At 47.6% G+C, this 21715-nt stretch overlaps 1 protein-coding gene across 1 annotated transcript in view; it reads right to left on the bottom strand.

The window, feature by feature from the left end:
• Positions 1 to 13227: 13227 nt before the first annotated feature.
• gpx3 (glutathione peroxidase 3) overlaps positions 13228 to 21715 on the bottom strand; it is a 37556-nt gene continuing 29068 nt past the window's right edge. Inside the window, exons 3-5 of the mRNA XM_073067109.1 lie at positions 20499 to 20616; positions 17496 to 17595; positions 13228 to 14298 (exon numbers count right to left, since the gene is read on the bottom strand). Coding sequence (XP_072923210.1) covers positions 14080 to 14298; positions 17496 to 17595; positions 20499 to 20616 — 437 coding nt within the window. The 3' untranslated portion in view covers positions 13228 to 14079. The remainder of the gene's footprint in view (positions 14299 to 17495; positions 17596 to 20498; positions 20617 to 21715) is intronic.

The raw sequence follows: 21715 nt of genomic DNA, 5'->3' as shown, positions 1-21715 counted from the left end.
ATTCACATTGACAGCAGAATCCCCGAGCGCTGTGCCCATCGCTGCAGGCCGCAGCTACAAAATCAGTTCAGTGCAGCGCAGAACACAAAGCTAACATGTCCCGTTCCTCCCTCCCACACACACGGGCAGCCCTCAAACCTCATGACGGACAACTTTGTTCGCCCCAGCATAGGAAGGCTTCGGAGACGTGCAGAAGCGGTTTACCGGGACGCTACCTGGATAAGGGGGCACATGCTGTAATGAGAGGGTGGACAAACTGGAACTACAGAGGCTGAGGGGAGATCTGATAGAGGTTTATAAAATGATGAAAGGCACAGGTAGGCAGGGATGAAATGTCCAATACCAGAGGGTGAGAGGGGGGTAATTTCAAAGGAGATGTGAGGGGCAAGTGATTTTACACAGAGAGTGGTGGGTGACTGGAGTGTGCTGCCTCGGTGAGGGAGCAGGCAGAAACATGAAGAGCTTTTCAGAGACGTTTAGATAGGCAGATGAACGTGAAGGATATGGACATCGTGTAGGCAGATGAGATTAGTTGGCCATTTGATTACTCATTTAATGGGTTGGGCACAACATTGTGCTGAAGAGCCTGTTTCTGTGCTGTACTGATCTACACCAGGCCTCTGGACCTTCCTTCTCCAGGCCCCCTCCTCCCAGCTTTGACTTCCAGAATTCCAATCAACCCCGGGCCTTGACCTTTGGTATGTTTCCCGTAAGGAAACAGAGGGTTGTGCCAAGTTCTTGCTCGTTAAGACACTCATTCTAAGGTTCTCTCTGATTAGAAGGCCGCAGGCATTCTGTAGAACGTGGACATTTGGTCTTCCATTAACTTGCTGGTCGCTCTGTTAGTGGGAAGATACAGGATATTCCACTCAGCCTCCCTTTGAATGAGTTCCCCTTCATCATTCCCACTGCAAGGCAAGAAGATGTTGTCCATGTAGACTTCAGCATGTTTTTGACAAGTTCAGCTCCCTCTTGGACAGAGCCAAGCATGGCTGTGAGTTGGGTTTGGGGCTAGAAAACCCAGAGCCACAGAAACATCAACAGGAGGTCCAAAGACCTCAGCCCTGGGAGAGGAAAGATCTTCACTCAGAAGACTCTGAAGTTGTGTGACAAAAGCCACAGGACCAGAGGACTCTGTTGTTGAGCTGCTGTTGGATCAAGTTCGACAAGTTCCTCCATGGTAAGCTGGTCTGGAAGGTCAGATCAAAATACATTGAGCTGCAATAACTAACAAATCAAAGTGTAAAAGCTACCAAAACAAAGTGAGTGCAGAAAGCATAACGTACAAGTTCATAACAAAGTAGATTGTGAGACCAAGAGGTCCATTCAGGAGTCTGATAACAGTGGGGTAGAAGCTGTCCTTGGGCCTGGTGGGACGTGCTTTCACTGATAACAGTGGGGTAGAAGCTGTCCTTGGGCCTGTGGGATGTGCTTTCACTGATAACAGTGGGGTAGAAGCTGTCCTTGGGCCTGGTAGGACGTGCTTTCACTGATAACAGTGGGGTAGAAGCTGTCCTTGGGCCTGGTGGGACGTGCTTTCACTGATAACAGTGGGGTAGAAGCTGACCTTGGGCCTGGTGGGACGTGCACTCACTGATAACAGTGGGGTAGAAGCTGTCCTTGGGCCTGGTGGGATGTGCTGTCACTGATAACAGTGGGGTAGAAACTGTCCTTGGGCCTGGTGGGACGTGCTTTCACTGGTAACAGTGGGGTAGAAGCTGTCCTTGGGCCTGGCGGGACGTGCTTTCACTGATAACAGTGGGGTAGAAGCTGTCCTTGGGCCTGGTGGGATGTGCTTTCACTGATAACAGTGGGGTAGAAACTGTCCTTGGGCCTGGTGGGACGTGCTTTCACTGATAACAGTGGGGTAGAAGCTGTCCTTGGGCCTGGTGGGACGTGCTTTCACTGATAACAGTGGGGTAGAAGCTGACCTTGGGCCTGGTGGGACGTGCTCTCACTGATAACAGTGGGGTAGAAGCTGTCCTTGGGCCTGGTGGGACGTGCTCTCACTGATAACAGTGGGGTAGAAGCTGTCCTTGGGCCTGGTGGGACGTGCTTTCACTGATAACAGTGGGGTAGAAGCTGTCCTTGGGCCTGGTGGGACGTGCTTTCACTGATAACAGTGGGGTAGAACCTGTCCTTGGGCCTGGTGGGACGTGCTTTCACTGATAACAGTGGAGTAGAAGCTGACCTTGGGCGTGCTTTCACTGATAACAGTGGGGTAGAAACTGTCCTTGGGCCTGGTGGGACGTGCTTTCACTGATAACAGTGGGGTAGAAGCTGTCCTTGGGCCTGGTGGGACGTGCTTTCACTGATAACAGTGGGGTAGAAGCTGTCCTTGGGCCTGGTGGGACGTGCTTTCACTGATAACAGTGGGGTAGAAGCTGTCCTTGGGCCTGGTGGGACGTGCTTTCACTGATAACAGTGGGGTAGAACCTGTCCTTGGGCCTGGTGGGACGTGCTTTCACTGATAACAGTGGAGTAGAAGCTGACCTTGGGCGTGCTTTCACTGATAACAGTGGGGTAGAAACTGTCCTTGGGCCTGGTGGGACGTGCTTTCACTGATAACAGTGGGGTAGAAGCTGTCCTTGGGCCTGGTGGGACGTGCTTTCACTGATAACAGTGGGGTAGAAGCTGTCCTTGGGCCTGGTGGGACGTGCTTTCACTGATAACAGTGGGGTAGAACCTGTCCTTGGGCCTGGTGGGACGTGCTTTCACTGATAACAGTGGAGTAGAAGCTGACCTTGGGCGTGCTTTCACTGATAACAGTGGGGTAGAAACTGTCCTTGGGCCTGGTGGGACGTGCTTTCACTGATAACAGTGGGGTAGAAGCTGTCCTTGGGCCTGGTGGGACGTGCTTTCACTGATAACAGTGGGGTAGAAGCTGTCCTTGGGCCTGGTGGGACGTGCTTTCACTGATAACAGTGGGGTTGAAACTGTCCTTGGGCCTGGTGGGACGTGCTTTCACTGATAACAGTGGGGTAGAAACTGTCCTTGGGCCTGGTGGGACGTGCTTTCACTGATAACAGTGGGGTTAGAAACTGTCCTTGGGCCTGTGGGACGTGCTTTCACTGATAACAGTGGGGTAGAAGCTGTCCTTGGGCCTGGTGGGACGTGCTTTCACTGATAACAGTGGGGTTGAAACTGTCCTTGGGCCTGGTGGGACGTGCTTTCACTGATAACAGTGGGGTAGAAACTGTCCTTGGGCCTGGTGGGACGTGCTTTCACTGATAACAGTGGGGTTAGAAACTGTCCTTGGGCCTGTGGGACGTGCTTTCACTGATAACAGTGGGGTAGAAGCTGTCCTTGGGCCTGGTGGGACGTGTTTTCAGGCTTTTGTATCTTCTGCCCGACGGGAGAGGGGAGGAGAGAGAATGTCCGGGGTGGGTGGGGTCTTTGATTCTGCCGGCTGCTTTACTGAGACAGTGGGAAGTGTAGACAGAGTCCGTGGAGGGGAGGCTGGTTACTGTGACGTGTCCACAACTCTCTGCAGTTTCTTGTGGTCATGGGCAGAGCAGTTGCTGTACCGAGCTGTGATGCACCCAGACAGTATGCTCGCTATGGTGCAATGTTAAAAGTTAAAATGCCAATATTTCCTTAATCCTTCTGAAATTCTGCAGATGCTGGAAATCCAGAGCAACACACAACATGCTGGCAGGATCTCAGCAGGTCAGGGGAGGATTGAAGAGTTGATATTTCATTTCGAGACCTTTCCTTAGGATGTTGCTGAAGTCAAATACTGATGAAAGGTGTTGGCATGAAACGTTGACTGTTTATTTCACTCCATAAATGCTGCTTGACCTGCTAAGTTTCTCCAGTATTTGTGTGTGTGTTGAAGGTCTGTCCCCTCTAGTTTCTGAGGCAACAAGGTCTCCACATGTCTGCAGTAGAGATGAGGAGAAAACCAATTCAGAGGGTTTATAGAGTCATAGAACACTACAGCACGGAAACAGGAGCCTTTGGTCCCTCTCGCCTAGGCCGAATCATTAATCTGTCTCATCCCATCAACCTACACCCAGACCATCGGCGTCTATACCCCTACCATCAATGTAACTATCCAAATTTCCCTAAAATGTTGAAATCAAGCTTGCATTGCCACTTCTGCTGGCAACTTGTTCCACACTCTCACCACCCTCTGTGAAGAAGTTTCCCTTAGAAAATTCACCTTTCACCCTTAACCCATGACCTCTAGTTCTCATCTCACCCAACCTCATTGAAAAAAGCCTGCTTACATTTACCCTATCTATATCCCTCATAATTTTGTATACTTTTGTCCAATCTCCTGTCAATCTGCATTCTAGAGAATAAAGTCCTAACCTATTTCAATCTTTCCTTATAACTAGGTCCTCAAGATGCGACAACATCCTTATAAATTCTCTCTGTACTCTTTCAACCTTGCTTACTTCTATCCTGGAGGTAGCTGACCAAAACTGCACTCCAAATTAGGCCTCACCACCGTCTTCTAAAACTTCAACAAAACATTCCGACTCGTGCGCTCAATACTTTGATCGAGGGCAGAAGGTAGCACAACACTTTATAATACTGGCGACCCAGGTTCAATTCCCACTGCTGCCTGTAAGGAGTTTGTACGTTCTTCCCTTGGGTTTTCATCCAAGTGCTCTGGTATCCTCCCACAATCCAAAGACATTAATTGGTTGTTGTAAATTGTCCCGTGAGTTGGCTAGGATGAATTGGCAGATTGCTGGGCAGTGTGGCTCGAAGGGTCTACTTCCTGGTGTATGTCAATATATAAATAATAAAATGATGTGCCAAAAGCCTTCTACACATCCATTGATAGCCACTTTCAATGAATTATGTACTTATATTATGGAACTGTGACGTTGTGGCCATTACAGAGACTTGGATGTCTCAGGAGCAGGAATGGCTGCTGAGTGTGACGGCTCAAAAAGAACAGAGAGGAAGGCAAAAGTGGTGGGAGTGTTGCATTGATAAACTAGGGATAGTGTCATGGCTGTAGAAAAGGAGGAGGACATGGAGGGACGGTCTACTGAGTCAGTGTGGGTGGAAGTCAGAAACAGGAAAGGGGCAATAACTCTACTGGGTGTTTTTATAGACCCCCCCCCCCCCAATAGTAACAGGGATATCAAGGAGCAGATAGGGAGGCAGATTCTGGAGTGGTGCAATAATAATAGGGTTGTTGTGATGGGAGATTTTAACTTTCCTAATATTGGCATCTCCTTAGCGCAAGGGATTTAGATGGGGTGGAGTTTTTAAGTGTGTTCAGGAAGGTTTCCTGATGCAACTAAGCCAATTAGAGGAGAGGCTGTATTTGATCTGGTATTGGGAAATGAACCGGGTCATGTACCAGATCTCTCGGTGGGAGAGCATTTTGGAGGTAGTGACCACAACTCTATCTTCACCATAGTGCTGGAGAGGGGTAGAAGCAGACAATTTAGGAGAACATTTAATTTGGGTAAGGGGATATTTGATGCTTTTAGACAGGAACTTGGGAGCATAAATTAGGAGCAGATGTTCTCAGGGAAATGCACGGCAGACATGTGGCAAATGCTCAGGGAACATTTACTTGCAGTTCTGCATGGGTATGTTCCATTCAAGCAGGGAAAGGATGGTAGGGTTAAAGAATGTAGAAAATCTAGTTAAGAAGAAAAGAAAAATTTACAAAAGGTTCAAGAAACTAGATACTGTTAGAGCCCTAGAAAATTACAAGGCTGTTAGGAAAGAATTTAAGAATGAAATTAGGAGAGCCAGAAGGGGCCATGAGAAGGCCTTGATGAGTAGGATTAAGGAAAAACTCCAAGGCATTCTACAAGTATGTGAAGAGAAAGAGGATAAGACATGAAAAAATAGGACCAGTAAGGTGCAATAGTGGAAATGTGTGCATGTAGCTGGAGAAGGTAGCAGAGATACTTAATGAATACTTTGCTTCAGTGTTCACCTGGGAAAAAACCCTTGGCGATCGTAGGGATGACTTAACAGCAGACTGAAAAGCTTGAGCATATAGACATTAAGAAAGAAGATGTGCTGGTGCTTTTGAAAGTATTGTTAGATAAGTCACCGGGACCGGATGAAATATACCCCAGGTTACTGTGGGAAGCGAGGGGCAAGATTGCTGAGCCTCTGGGAATGATCTTTGCATCATCAATAGGGACGGGAGAAGTACCGGAGGAGGAATGGAGAGTTGCAAATGTTGTTCCCTTGTTCAAGAAAGGGAATAGAGATAACCCAGGAAATTATAGACCAGTGAGTTTGACTTCAGCGGTGGGCAAGTTGTTGGAGAAGATATTGAAAAGCAGGACTTATGAGCATTTGGAGAAACATAATCTGATTAGGGATAGTCAGCATGGCTTTGTCAAGGGCAGGCTATGCCTTACGAGCCTGATTTAATTCTTTGAGGATGTAACAAAACACATTGATAAAGGTAGAGCAGTGGATGTAGTGTATATGGATTTCGGTAAGGCATTTGATAAAGATCCCCATGCAGGGCTCCTTCAGAAAGTAAGGAGACATGGGATCCAAGGAACCTTGCTTTGTGAATCCAGAACTGGCTTGCCCACAGAAGGTAAAGGGTGGTTGTGGATTGATCATATTCTGCATGGAGGTCAGTGACCAGTGGTGTTCCGCAGGGATCCGTTCTGGGACCCCTCCTCTTTGTGATTTTTATAAATTACTTGGATGAAGAAGTGGAAGGGTGGGTGAATAAGTTTGCTGATGACACAAAGGTTGGAGGTGTTGTGGATAGTGTGGAGGGCTGTCAGAGTTTACAGTGGGACATTGACAGGATGCAGAACTGGGCTGAGAAGTGGCAGATGGACTTCAACCCAGATAAGTGTGAAGTGGTTCATTTTGGTAGGTCCAATTTGAAGACAGAATATAATATTAATGGTAAGACTCCTGGCAGTGTGGAGGATCTGGGAGATATTGGGGTCCATGTCCATAGGACACTCAAAGCCGCTGTGCAGGTTGACAGTGTTGTTAAGAAGTCGTATAGTGTGTTGGCATTCATCAACCATGGGATTGAGTTCAAAAGCTGTAACAGCTATATAAGACCTTGGTCAGACCCCACTCGGAGTACTTGTGTTCAGTTCTGGTCACCTCACTACAGGAATGATGTGGATACTATAGGGAGAGTGCAGAGGAGATTTACAAGGATGCCTGGATTGGAGGGTGTACCTTATGAGAATAGGTTGGGTGAACTTGGCCTTTTCTCCTTGGAGCGATGGAGGATGAGAGGTGACCGATAAGGTGTATAAGATGATGAGAGGCATTGATCATGTGGATAGAGACTTTTTCCCAGGGCTGAAATGGCTAAAATGAAGGGGCATAGTTTTAGGTGCTTGGAAGCTGGTACTGAGGGGATGTCAGGGGTAAGTTTTTCACAGAGAGAGTGGTGGGTATATGGAACGCACTGCCAGTAGCGGTGGTGGAAGTGGATGCAATAGGCTCTTTTAAGAGCCTCTTAGATAGGTTCATGGAGCTTAGCAAAATAGAGGGCTATGTGTTAGGGAAATTCTAGGCAGTTTCTAGAGTAGGTGACATAGTCGGCACAACATTGTGGGCTGAAGGGCCTGTAATGTGCAGTAGATTTCTATGTTCTGTGTTCTATATTCCCACATCCCGTTGTTCTACCACGCTTCCCAATGCCCTACCATTCACTGTGTAAGACCTACCCTGCTTTGTCTTCCGAAAGTGCAAAGCTTCACGTCTGTCTACATTAAATTCCATCTGGTCCAGATCTTGTGTCTGTCCGCCAGACCCCCTCCCCCAGCTCCACGTTTCCAGTGCTGAGGTAACTGCCTTACATGCTGTGCGACTGATCTCATCGTCACCATGGTGATCTCCGATTCCTCGGCTGTGAGTGACGCCAAGGCATAGACATGTCCCCCTGCAGACACTGCCACCCTTAATGGCTCAGACACAGGGGAATGCTTTTAATGTATAGGGGGGATGTCAGAGGTAAGATTGCTTTTACACAGAGAGTGGTGGCTACGTGAATTGCCCTGCCGGGGATGGTGGTCGAGGCAGATACATTGGACATTTCAGAATCTCTGCACATGGATGATAGAAAAATAAAGGGCAATGGGAATAAAATAAAAATAAAGGGAAGGGTTCTACTGATCCAGAAGTAGGTTAAGAAGTTGGCAGATCATTGTGGGCTGAAGCATCTGTACTGTGTTGTATAAAAGAGAAAGAGAGATTAGCTTCATTTGCCACATGTACATCGAAACATACAATGAAACGTGTCGTTTGGGTCAACAGCTTGCAAGTGATGCCATGCCTCTAGCACCAACAAAGCATGCCCAGAGCCTACCAGCCCTATCCCACACGTCTGTGTAATGTGGGTGGAAATGCAGGGGAAACTCACGGTCACGGGGAGAGCGTACAAACCCCTCGCAGTCTGCGGTGGGCTTTGAGCCGTAAAGTGTTACTCTAACCGCTATGCTACCGTGGCAACGGGAAGCACTCAGCGACTCAGTAACAAGATTCAAGATTGCTTGGTATCACTTCCCGTACTCAGGTGTAAAGGAGAATGAAGTAATCGTTACTTTGGATCCGATGCAGCACAAAAAAACTCAATGAGATAAAGAATAAAATCACAATAATTATAAATACATAAGATAGCTTAGATACGTAGATTGAGTGTACGTCCATTAGGTGACGCTAGGCTGTCCTTAAGGTGACTGAAGGGAAATGATAAAGTAGTGGTGGGTGGAGGTGTTGATCGGCTTTACTGCCTGGGGAAAGAAACTGTTTTTGGTCAGACAGGCAGTTTGCTGTAGACAGGTAGACATCACTGTCTCAGCTGGGGTTAAATTCCTGCCGCCCAGCCAGCTTCTTAACGTACAGCCCTTGTTCAGTTTGGAGCGCGAAACAAAGGTCACGGCCTGCACATCACATCACCGTACTAATTGCTGTTGCTATGCCAAAGCTGGTGACGTCATTATGTTCTCCAAGCTCAGTCAATAGACAAACACAAGAGATTCTGCAGATGCTGGAAAGATTGGGCAACACACACAAAAATACTGGGGGAGCTCAGGAGGTCAGGCAGCATCCTGATGAAGGGTCTCAGCCCGAAACATTGACTCCCCTGTACCCCTCGCCCCCCACCCCCATGCACAGATCTGCCTAACCGAAGCTGAAAAAAAGAACTTACAGGTAGTAATTTCTGGTTTGCTGCCCATCCCACGCGTCAGTGAGGGTAAGAATAGGATGATTTAGCAGGAGAATGCATGCCTGGAGAACTGGTGCAAGGGGCAGGGGCTCAGATTTATGAATTATTGGGATCTCTTCTGGCGAAGAAGGTATGACCTGTACAAAAAGGACGTGTTGCACCTTAAGCCGAGGGGGTCCAATATCCTTGTGGGCAGGTTGGTAAGAGCTCTTTGGGTGGATTTAAACTCATTTGGCAGGGGATGGAAACTGGAGAGATGGTGCTGAGGATGAGGTAGTTTGTTTACAAGGGAAGTGTGCAGTGAGACTCCTGGCAAGAAGAAGCTGATGATGGGACAAAATTGCAGCTAACAGGATGAGTTGCAACGTAAAAGGTGGACAAAATCAAAAAAAGTGAATACAGGACTGAAGGTGTTATATTCGAATGTGTGCAGTATATGGAGTAAAGTCGGTGAACTTGTAGCATAGCTTCAGATTGGCATGCATGATGTGGGCATCACTGAATCATGGCTGAAAGAAGATTCTAGCTGGGAGCTTAATGAACAAGGACACACAATGTATTGAAAGGACAGGCAGAAAGGCAGAGGGTGCAGTGTTGTTCTGTTGGTAAAAATGAAATCAAATCATTAGAAAGAGATGACAAAGGGTCGGAAGATGCTGAATGTTTGTGGATGGAGCTAAAGGTAAAAAGGCCTTGATGGGAGTTGTACACTGACCCCCAAACAGTAGTTAGGATGTGGTCTACAAATTACAACAGGAGATAGAAAATGCATACCAAAAGGGCAACATTACAATAGTCATGTGGGACTTCAATATGCAGGTAGACTGGGAAAATTAGGTTGGTGCTGGATCCCAAGAGGGAGAATTACTAGAATGCCTGCTTTTTAGAGCAACTCGTGGTTGAGCCCACTAGAGAAAGCTATTCTGGATGAATGATCTTTATTGTCATTATACATAGATACAATGAAACTCCGTCTGCCTTCCTCTCGGGCAATCAAACAAAGTGGTAGATAAAAACAAGACTAATAGAAAACAGTATTAAATAGATAAGTAGCAGAAAATAAGTTACAGCAGCACCAGAATGTCACAGTAATGCACAAAGTGCCATTAGTGCAAGTATTTGAGTCCCTGTGTGTGCTCACAGTTTCAGTCACTGTTCTGTGGGAGTGGTGTGATGGAGGCCACAGCTCTGGGGTAGAAGCTGTTCCTCAGTCTATTTGTTCTGGCTTTTAGTGTCCTGAACCTTTCGCTGGACGGCAGCGGGTCAAACAGGGAGTGGCCGGGGTGTGCGGTGTCTCTGGTTATGCTGATTGCTTTCCTCCTGAGTCTGCTGGAATAGATGGTGTCCAGTCCTGGGAGCTCCATCCTGACAATTCGCTGGGCCGCCTTCACCACGCGATGCGGGTCTTGTCGCTCAGCGGCTGTGCAGCTGGCATACCACACGGTGGCGCTGTTGGTCAGGATAGTTTCAATTGTGCTTCTGTAGAAGTTAAGCAACAGCTTTTGTGGGAGTTTGGCCTGTTTCAACTTTCTGAGGAAGAAGAGTCTTTGTTGTGCCTTTTTTACAAGCAGTGAGGTGTTGGTGATCCATGTCAGCTGTTTTGGCAACATAACTCCAAGGAACTTTAGGTTTTCCACACTTTACACTATCTCTTCATGTATATGGGGGAGGGGGGTGTACTCTGTCCTTTGATCTCCTGAAGTCAATGATCATCTCTTTTGTTTTAGAAGTGTAAAGGACCAGGTCGTTGTCCTTACACCACTCCGTCAGATGATCCACCTCGAGCCTGTAGGCTGTTTCATCCTCGTCTGAGATCAGGCCAATCACTGTGGTATCATCTGCAAATTTAATTATGGAGTTGGAGGTGTAGATGGGGGTGCAGTCATGTGTGAAGAGTGTGTAGAGCATAGGGCTCAGCACACAGCCCTGCCTGTTTTTAAGATGAGGGTGGTGGAGGTGTGCTTACCAACTCTGACTTGCTGTGATTGGTCTGTGAGAAAGTCCATGACCATGAGCACAGGGAGGAACCAAGGCCAAGAGAGTTCAGTTTGCTGACCGGTTTATGGGGGGTGACTGTGTTAAATGCAGAACTAAAGTCCACAAATAACATCCTCACGTAAGTGTTTGGTTCCTCTAAGTGAGTCAGAGCAATATGGAGGGTTGTTGTGATTGCATCCTCTGTGGAGCGGTTTGCCTGGTAGGCAAACTGGTGTTTGTCCAGATCAGGTGGGATTGTAGGCTTAATGTGTGAGAGCACAATTCTCTCAAAGCACTTCATGGCAATGGGTGTCAGCGCTACAGGGCGATAGTCATTCAGGCACTTCACAGCTGATTTTTTGGGCACTGGGATGATGGTGGAGGTTTTAAGGCATGTTGAAACAGCAGCTTGTTGCAGTGAGAGGTTAAATATACTTGTAAACACCTCAGCAAGCTGGTCGACACGTGCTTTCAGTACCCGGCCGGGCACTCTGTCTGGGCCAGCTGCCTTACTCACATTCGCTTTCCTCAGGGTGGATCTCACCTGATGTTGCTTAAGGACCAGTGTGGACTCATCGTCAGGAGGGTTGATGAGTGGAGCAGCCTCCTCCCCCTGAGTATCAAAGCGGGCAAAGAATGGTGAATCTCCTCTGCACCCTCTCTAATCCAGGCAGCATCCTGGTAAATCTCCTCCGCACCCTCTCTAAAGCTTCCACATCCTTTCTGTAGTGAGGCCACAAGAACTTCTCTCCCGCCTTTCCAGATTATTTTTATTTTTAGTTTTTTTAGAGGGTACAGGCCCTTCCAACCCAATGAGCCTGTGCTGTCCATGTGACAGCCCTCCGTTGGTCAGGGTCGACGGCGGTTGTTACGTCCTAGCTGATTACGTGATACCCAAGCCAGGCAGTACGATGTGGAGAACAAGCTGCTGCCCACCTCGTCGGCTCCACACAGCTGATCAACCCGAAGGAACGGTGGAGGCTGATTTAGTTCGACAACAGTGGCGATCAGAGATCTGAAATCAGAGCTTTCCTTCTCCGAGATGAGCTGACGAGCCCCATCTGCCCAAAGCGACTGGTTTTAAGGCCAGTAACCCACATTTGTCGGTAGAAACGTTCCCGCTGAGCTTAGTAGCTGAGCCACACGCGAAGGCCAGGAGCTGGACTTGGTTGTCAGAGGCTGTTTGAGTAGTACGTCATTGTGAACATCTAGTAGGTAGTGGGAGCTCATCCCCATTACCACCCCTGGTTATGATAAGCTTAGGGAACCCTGTGACCAATTAACCTACTAACCTATGTGCTCTTGGAACGTGGGAGGAAACCCACACGGTCACGGGGAGAACGTACAAACTCCTTAGAGACATCAGCAGAATGGAATCCGCATCAATGCCCCTGGATGCCAACTGCTGCCCTTTAAATAGGGTCATAGAATCATAGAGTTATATACAAAACAGCACAGAAACAGGCCCTTTGGCCCATGTAGTCTATGCTGACTAGTCCCATTGACCTGCACCCAGCCCATACCCCTCCACACCTCTCCCTGTTGTGCATTTAATATTTCACTAATATTTGAGTGATATTGCAAATGTACAGTATTGTTTGATTCTTGTTGAAGTAATTCATTCTGGTTATACATATGAAGTATGTGACTGGCATACGTCAGCATGCCACCACGTTATATACGTATGCATCTCACCAGAAGTAAAAACTAATGTACACAAGTTATGCCCCAGACACCTTGTTTTCCTTCCAATTAGTTTTGTATGTTTTGGAGTTATAAAGCGTAAAGATCCCATCCATGCACCCATCCAAATTTATCTTTAAATGATGAAATCAAACCCGCATCCACCACTTGTGTTGGCAGCTCGTTCCACACTCTCACCACCCTCTGAGTGAAGAAGTTCCCCCTCACGTTCCCCTTAAACATTTCACCTTTCACCCTTAACCCACGACCTCTAGTTGTAGTTTCTCCCAAACTCATTAATGATGTCTTTCTTAGAGCTGGGTGAATGCAGGTTTGATCCTTGCATCAAAGCCTGACAGGTGTATGTGTCCCGAAGAGATGGCTTCACCTTTCAGGAAGGAGTTCTCCAGGCCAGGTTGGCAATAGGGTGCTTTATTGTTAAATTCGATCAACTTGCTGGATGGCAACAGGAGGGGTGGAGGTGTCGTAGACCGAGAGACAATGTAGCCCGCGCGGAGTTACAAGAAGCTCGAATGCACAAGAGCCTGACCCAAACTCGGCGCAAATTCGGACCAGAACTGGCCGCCAAGGCTGCTTGTAGATCTGATCGTCATCCTGCTGTTGTCTTCCCGTCAACTTCCTACCCCCTTCCCCAGCCCCGTGGGAGCTCACAGAAAAGCAAGGGGAAAAGTAGGTTTTCCACATGCATTGGACAACGGTTCGATTTAGCCGAGGGAGTGTGGTACTTTGTGGGGGAGGAGGGAGTGACCAGAGACTCTCCCTCTGTGTCAGTTCTCAAGCCGTTCATGGTAATGGGCCGTGTGAGGGCGGAGGGAGGGAGGGAGGAGGTTGAAAGGGCGAAGGGGCCTTCAAGTGGAATGAAAAAGGAGAGTGAAGAAGAAATGTGAGATGAAGAGAAAGGGGGAAGGAGGAAGGAGGGGTAGGATGTAGGGGAGAGAGGATATATGGGTGGGAATAGAGGGCTGAGAGAGGGGAGAGAGAGGAGAGAGGGCAAGGTGGTTGAGAGATGTAGGGGAAAATAAGGAAAGAGGATTGGAACCTATCTATATTCGAAGTAGGGTGGGAATAAATATGGATCTGTGGAGAAAGAGAAGTTTGGAAGGAGAGGGAGAGTGGGATGGAGGGAGGTACCAAGGGAGAGGTGGGGAGACAGGAGGCAGTGCAGTGGAAGAGGTGAGGAGGTAGAAACCCACTGAGCTAAATCGAACCATTGTCCAAGGATATGGGCAAAGTGCGTGGGGCAGCGTTTAGATGGGCTGTTGTAGCTGGTGCAGGGTGCGTAAGTACTGGACGACGTCCTGCTTGACCTTGGACACGGTCACTCTGGGGTGCCACCGCTGCACGGGTTTGCCGTCGGGCCCGATGAGAAACTTCTCAAAGTTCCACTTGACGTCAGAGATCTTGAGCGGCTTCCAGTAGAGGTTGTCAGGGTCACCAAAACTATCCCCCACCGGGGGGCAGGAGCTCTGTGGAGAGAAAGAGCAGGCGTTCAGGAGGAGCGCATGACTAATTAAATACTTTGCTCTGACTATCCACACGATCAATGCCGCTCATCATCTTATACATCCTCCGTCGCTCCAAGGAGAAAAGGCCGAGTTCACTCAACCTATTCTCATAAGGCACACTCTCCAATCCAGGCAACATCCTTGTAAATCTCCTCTGCACCCTTTCTATGGTTTCCACATCCTTTCTGTAGTGAGGTGACCAGAACTGAGCACAGTACTCCAAGTGGGGTCTGACCAGGGTCCTATATAGCTGCAACATTACCTCTCGGCTCTTAAACTCAATCCCACGATTGATGAAGGCCAATACACCATACGCCTTCTTAACCACAGAGTCAACCTGCGCAGCTGCTTTGAGCGTCCTATAGACTCCGACCCCAAGATCCCTCTGATCCTCCACATTGTCAAGAGTCCTACCATTAATGCTATATTCTGCCATCATGTTTGACGTGGGACAAAGCAACATAAAAACAACCCCTTTGGCCCACAATGTTGTGCTGAACGGACCCGGGTACAATTCCCAATGTTCTCCGTAAGGAATTTGTACATTCTCCCTATAACAGTGTGAGTTTCCTCCGGATGCTCCAGTTTTCTCCCACAGTCCAAAGATGTACGGGTTAGAAGGTTAATTGGTCACAGGTCACAGTCTCATTGGGCTGGTAGGGTACGTTACCATGCTCCGTTGCTAAATAAGATAATTAAACGGTTAATTATACGCCCAACAGATCTAATCCTTTCTGCCCACACATCTGCATATCACTGCATTGTCTGCACATTCAGGTGCTGATCTACGAGCCTCTCGAACGCCTCTGTCATACTAATCACCAGCACATTCCAGGCACACACCACTCTCTGTGGAAAAACCACTTTGCCAGTCACCTCTCCTTTGAAATTACCCCTCACACCTGCAATGCACACCCTCTGGTACCAGACTTTTTGACCTGGGGTAAAATTTTTAAGCTTATATTTAGACATTAGAGATTTAGTGCAGTGACAGGCCATTCCTGCCGAACGAGCAACGGCGTCCAGTTACACCCGTGTGACCAATTAGACTAATAATCAGTACGTCTTTGGATTGTGGGAGGAAACCAGAGCACCAGGAGGAAACACACGGGGTCATGGGAAGAACATACAGACTCTTTACAGATCGGTGGGACTAGGTGAGAGTAAGCATTCAGCACGGACTACAGGGGCCGAGATGGCCTGTTTCCGTGCTGCAATTGTTATATGGCTATATAGTGGTGGGATTTACAGTATCAATGTTATGCTGACCGCTGCATTAAGATGCTGTCCAGCTCTCCACTTGATCTAAGCCTCTCAGAATCTGATAAGATTCCATCGGGTCTCCCTTCAGCTTCTAGAGGAAATAATCCAAATTTGTCCATCTCCCCTTCCAGAACCATAGAGAGCAACCTCTCCTTCCAGTACACTGCAGAGCATCCTCTCTAATCCAGTACAGTACAGGGCATCATTTCTAATCCAGTACTGTACAGAGAATCCTCTCTAATCCAGTACTGTACAGAGAATCCTCTCTAATCCAGTACTGTACAGAGAATCCTCTCTAATCCAGTACTGTACAGACACGGTACATCCCCTCTCCTTCCAGTACACTACAGAGCATCCTCTCTAACCCAGTACTGTACAGACACGGTACATCCCCTCTCCTTCCAGTACACTACAGAGCATCCTCTCTAACCCAGTACTGTACAGACACGGTACATCCCCTCTCCTTCCAGTACCGTACAGAGCATCCCCTCTGATCCAGTACAGTACAGAGCATCCTCTCGAATCGAGTACCGTACAGAGCACCCTCTCTAATCCAGTATCGTACAGAGCATGCTCTCCAATCCAGTACTGTACAGAGCATCCTCTCTAATCCAGTACCATACAGAGTTCCTCTCTAATCCAGTACAGTACAGAGCATCCTCTCTAATCCAGTACCGTACACAGCATCCTCTCTAATCCAGTACCGTACAGACCATCATCCCTAATCCAGTACCGTACAGAGCATCCTCTCCAATCCAGTACCGTACAGAGCATCCTCTCTGATCCTGTATCGTACAGAGCATACTCTCTAATCCAGTACCGTACACAGCATCCTCTCTAATCCAGTACTGTACAGAGCATCTTCCCTAATCCAGTACCGTACAGATAATCCTCTCTAATCCAGTACCGTACAGACCATCCTCTCTAACCCAGTACGGTACAGAGCATCCTCTCTGATCTAGTATCGTACAGACCATCCTCTCTAATCCAGTACCATACAGAGCATCCTCTCTAATTCAGTACGGTACAGAGCATCCTCTCCAATCCAGTACCGTACACAGCATCATCTCGAATCCAGTACCGTACAGATAATCCTCTCTAAGCCAGTACATTACAGAGCATCCTCTCTAATCCAGTACCGTACAGAGCATCCTCTCTAATCCAGTACAGTACAGATAATCCTCTCTAATCCAGTACAGTACAGAGCATCCTCTCTAAGCCAGTACATTACAGAGCATCCTCTCTAATCCAGTACCGTACAGAGCATCCTCTCTAATCCAGGCAGCATCCTAATGATCCTCTGATTTACTTTGATTTTTTCAGTGCAGGGGTTCCCAAGTTGCCTGTGCCATGGACCAAAACCACTAAGCAATGTGTCTGTGGATGCTGGGTTGGGGACCCCTGGTTTAGAAATTCAGAGCTGAATAGGCTTTTTTGGCTCTTCAAGCTGCACCACCCAGCAACCCCTAACAACACTGATTTAACCCGAATCCGATCACAATGACCGATTAACCTGGCCCGTCTGCCTTTGGACGGAAACCAGAGCACCTGGAGGAAACGCACGCGCACGCACACACACACACACGCACACACACGCACGCACGCACACACAGACACGCACGCACACACGCACACACGCGCACACGCGCACACACACACACACACTGTACAGACTTCCTTACAGATGATGCCAGGATTGAACTTGAACACCGGTGCCCTAAGCTGTATTAATGTCGTGCTAGCTTCTGTGCTACTGTGGCATCCCGACTCCACTCTCTGAAGACTCTACATGCTTCCTGCAATGGGCGGGCAACAGCAACTGTTTGCAATACTCTCGGAGTGACCTGGCCAGAGTTAGGAGGGATCTCCCAGCATACTCTCTGAGACACACTCACCTTCAGATAGGTGAACAGGGGCTGCTCGTTCTCGCCGTTCACGTCACCCTTCTGGAACAGCTGAAAGTTGGGCACGTAACCTCCCCCCGGACGGACGTACCTGTGACCAGACAGCAAGGTGAAGTTGTGATGCAGTGCAGACCCCACCATTTAAAACTAATGTGTGGCCCAACAGAATTCCTCCTATCCCATCTCATGACAGAACATACCCTCACAGCCTCTCTGCTTCCTCACACCACAATGGATGTCCCCCACCGCGTCATTGTCAGAAGAACCACCAGCCAACTTCCCCATCTTCAGCCCAGCTGCATTACAGTTACTGGCCATTTTATTAGGTACACCGTACAACTACTTGTTAATGCAAATAACTAATCAGCCAACCATGTAGCAGCAACTCCATGCCAAAAATCAGAATCAGCACCCGGACAATCAGTACCGGTGCCCCCCAGGGATGTGTGCTCTCCCCACTGCTCTTCTCCCTTTACACTAATGACTGCACCTCACAGGATCCATCTGTTGAACTCCTGAAGTTTGCAGACGACACAACTGTCATTGACCTTATCCGAGACGGTGATACAGACGGGAGGTGGATCGGCTGGTGTGGTCAGAAAAGTCTGGAGCTAAATACGCTCAAGACTGCAGAGATGACAGTGGACTTCAGGAGGAGCCCCCCAATACTCCCCCCACTCACTATACTCAACAGTATTGTGTCTGCTGTGGAGACCTTCAGATTTCTGGGTGTCACAATCTCCCAGGACCTGAAGTGGACACCCAATGCGGACACTCTTATCAAAAAAGGCTCAGCAGAGGTTGTATTTCCTACGTCTACTCAGGAAGTACAACCTGCCTCAGGAGCTGCTGATTCAGTTCTATTCAGGAATAATCCAGTCTTTTCTCTGTTCATCCATCACTGTCTGGTTTGGATCAGCTACCAAACAAGACAAGAATAGACTCCAAAGAACCATCAGGGCTGCGGAAAGGATTATTGGTGTGAAGCTGCCCTCGATCCAGGACTTATATGCATCTAGAGTCAGGTAGCGAGCGAGCAGCATTATTGTAGACCCATCACACCCTGGACATCACCTGTTCCAACTCCTTCCTTCTGGTAGGCGCTTTAGATCACTGTATGCCAGAACAAATAGACAATAGACAGTAGGTGCAGGAGTAGGCCATTTGGCCCTTCTAGCCAGCACCGCCATTCACTGTGATCATGGCTGATCATACACAATCAATACCCCGTTCCTGCCCTCTCCCCATATCCCTTGACCCTGCTATCTATAAGAACTCTATCTAACTTTCTCTTGAATGCATCCAGAGACTTGGCCTCCACTGCCTTCTGGGGCAGAGCATTCCACATATCCACCCCCCCAGGTGAAAAAGTTTTTCCGCATCTCTGTTCTAAATGGCCTACCCCTTATTCTTAAACTGTGGCCTCTAGTTCTGGACTCACCCATCAGTGGGAACATACTTCCTGCCTCCAGCGTGTCCAATCCCTTAATAATCTTATATGTTTCAATCAGATCCCCTCTCATCCTTCTAAATTTCAGTGTATACAAGCCCAGTCGCTCCAATCTTTCAACATATGACAGTCCCGCCATTCTGGGAATTAACCTTGTGAACCTACGCTGTACTCCCTCAATAGCAAGGATGTCCTTCCTCAAATTTGGAGATCAAAACTGCACACAATACTCCAGGTGGGGTCTCACCAGGGCCTTGTACAGCTGCAGAAGGACCTCTTTACTCCTATACTCAATTCCTCTTGTTATAAAAGCCTTCTTTTATAATAGCTTTCTTCACTGCCTGCTGTACCTGCATGCTTGCTTTCATTGACTGTACAAGAACACCTAGATGTCGTTGTACTTCCCCTTTTCCTAACTTGACTCCATTTAGATAGTAATCTGCCTTCCTGTTCTTGCCACCAAAGTGGATAACTTCACATTCATCTACATTAAACTGCATCTGCCATACATTTGCCCACTCACCTAGCCTGTCCAAGTCACCCTGCATTCTCATAACATCCTCCTGACATTTCACACTGCCACCCAGCTTTGTGTCATCGGCAAATTTGCAAATGTTACTTTTAATCCCTTCATTTAAATCATTAATGTATATTGTAAACAGCTGCGGTCCCAGCACTGAACCTTGCAGTACCCCGCTGGTCACAGCCTGCCATCCCGTTAATCGCTACTCTTTGTTTCCTGTCAGCCAGCCAATTTTCAATCCATGTCTGTACTCTGCCCCCAATACCATGTGCCCTAATTTTGCCCACTAATCTCCTATGTGGGACTTTATCAAAAGCTTTCTGGAAGTCCAGGTACACTACATCCACTGGCTCTCCCTTGTCCATTTTAATAGTTACATCCTCAAAAAACTCCAGAAGATTAGAAGAGAAGGACAAATAGGTACAAGAACAGTTTAATTCCGAATGCCATCAGTCCTATGAACACTTGAATTTTAGTCTATTATCAATCAAGTCCACCTGTACATTCAATGAGGGGGACTTCACTGTATATAGTTTATGATTATTTGCACTATTGTTTTTGTTTGCTTTTAATTCTGTACAGAGAGAGCTCAGGGAAACCGGCATCAAATTCCCTGTGTGTGTCCTCATACTCGGCGATAGTAAAGGATTCTGATTATTCTGATTCACAACAGTTTCTAGAGTTTACAGGAATGGTGTAAAACATTTTTAAAAATCCAGTGAGCAGCAGTTCTGTAGGTGTTAATGAGAATGGCCAGACTGGTTCAATCTGACAGGAAGGTGACAGTAACTCAAATAACTACTTGTTACAACAGTGGTGTGCAGAGAAGCATCTCTGAATGTGTACATCTCACTGCAGAGTGGCTTGCAGTCCAGGAGTAGACAACCTGTCACTCACTCCCTTCTTCCCACCACGTACGCTTGCTGGACTTTGCACCTCCGCACACACACAAATTCCCATCAACATGGCTCAACCAGCTCTGCAGAGCCACTCCAACATCTCAGGAAGGTCTTCTACTTACTTCAACAAGGGATATATCTCCTGATTCCTTCCTGGTTCCTGTTTTCCAAACTGGTTGCAAGGGAAGGCGAGGATTGTGAATCTAAGGGGTTCCAGTTCTGTGTGTAGTGCATTCAGATCTGAGAAGGGATCAAACACATTGATCATGAATCGGTGAATTGATTTATTTCTGTCACATGTACTGAGATACAGAGAAAAACTTGTCTTGCCTACTGTTCATACAGATCAGATCATTGCACAGTGTATTGAGATAGAACAAGGGAAGACAATAACAGAATGCAGAATAAAGTGTCACAGTTACAGAGAAAGTGCAGTGCAGGCAGACAATAAGGTGTGAGGTCATAATGAGATAGACTGTGAGGTATTTACAAAGGTAAGACCATAAAATGTAGGAACAGAATCAGCCTGTCAAGTCTGCTCTGCCATTTCATCATGGCTGATCCTGGATCCCATTCAATCCCACACACATGCCCTCTCACCATATCCCTTGATGCCTGACCATTCAGGAATCTATCAACTTCCTCTTTGAACATACCCACGGACTTGGTCTCAATCATAGTCTGTGGCAGAGCACTCCACAGATTCACCACTCTTCGGCTAAAAAATTCCTCCTTACTTCTGTTCTAAAGGGTCGCCTCTCAGTTTTGTGACTGGATACCCCCACCAGAGGAAACATCCTCTCCACATCCACCCTATCTAGTCCCTTCAACATTCAGTAGGTTTCAATGAGATCCCCACCTGCATTATTCTAAATTCCAGCAAGAAGCTGCCAAATGCTTCTCATATGATAACCCCATCATTCTCAGAATCATCCTCCTGAACCTTCTCTGGACTCTCTCCAATGACAACTTACCCTTTAAAGATAAGGGGCCCAAAACTGTTGACAATACTCAAAGTGCAGCCTGATTGGAGTCTTATAAAGGCTCAGCATCATCTCCTTGTTTTTATATTCTATTCCCCTTGAAATAAATGCCAACATTTATTTGGGGATGGGAGAGGTTCCGGAGGATTGAAGGGTTGCGGGTGTTGTTCCCTTATTCAAGAAAGGGAGTAGAGGTAACCCAGGAAATTATAAACCAGTGAGTCTTACTTCAGTGGTTGGTAAGTTGATGGAGAAGATCCTGAGAGGCAGGATTTATGAACATTTGGAGAGGCATAATATGATTAGGAGTAGTCAGCATGGCTTTGTCAAGGGGCAGGTCGTGCCTTACGAGCCTG

This window comes from Hemitrygon akajei, chromosome 15, assembly GCF_048418815.1.
Source record: "Hemitrygon akajei chromosome 15, sHemAka1.3, whole genome shotgun sequence".
Lineage (NCBI taxonomy): Eukaryota > Metazoa > Chordata > Chondrichthyes > Myliobatiformes > Dasyatidae > Hemitrygon > Hemitrygon akajei.
This window is presented reverse-complemented; position numbering and strand designations above follow the sequence as displayed.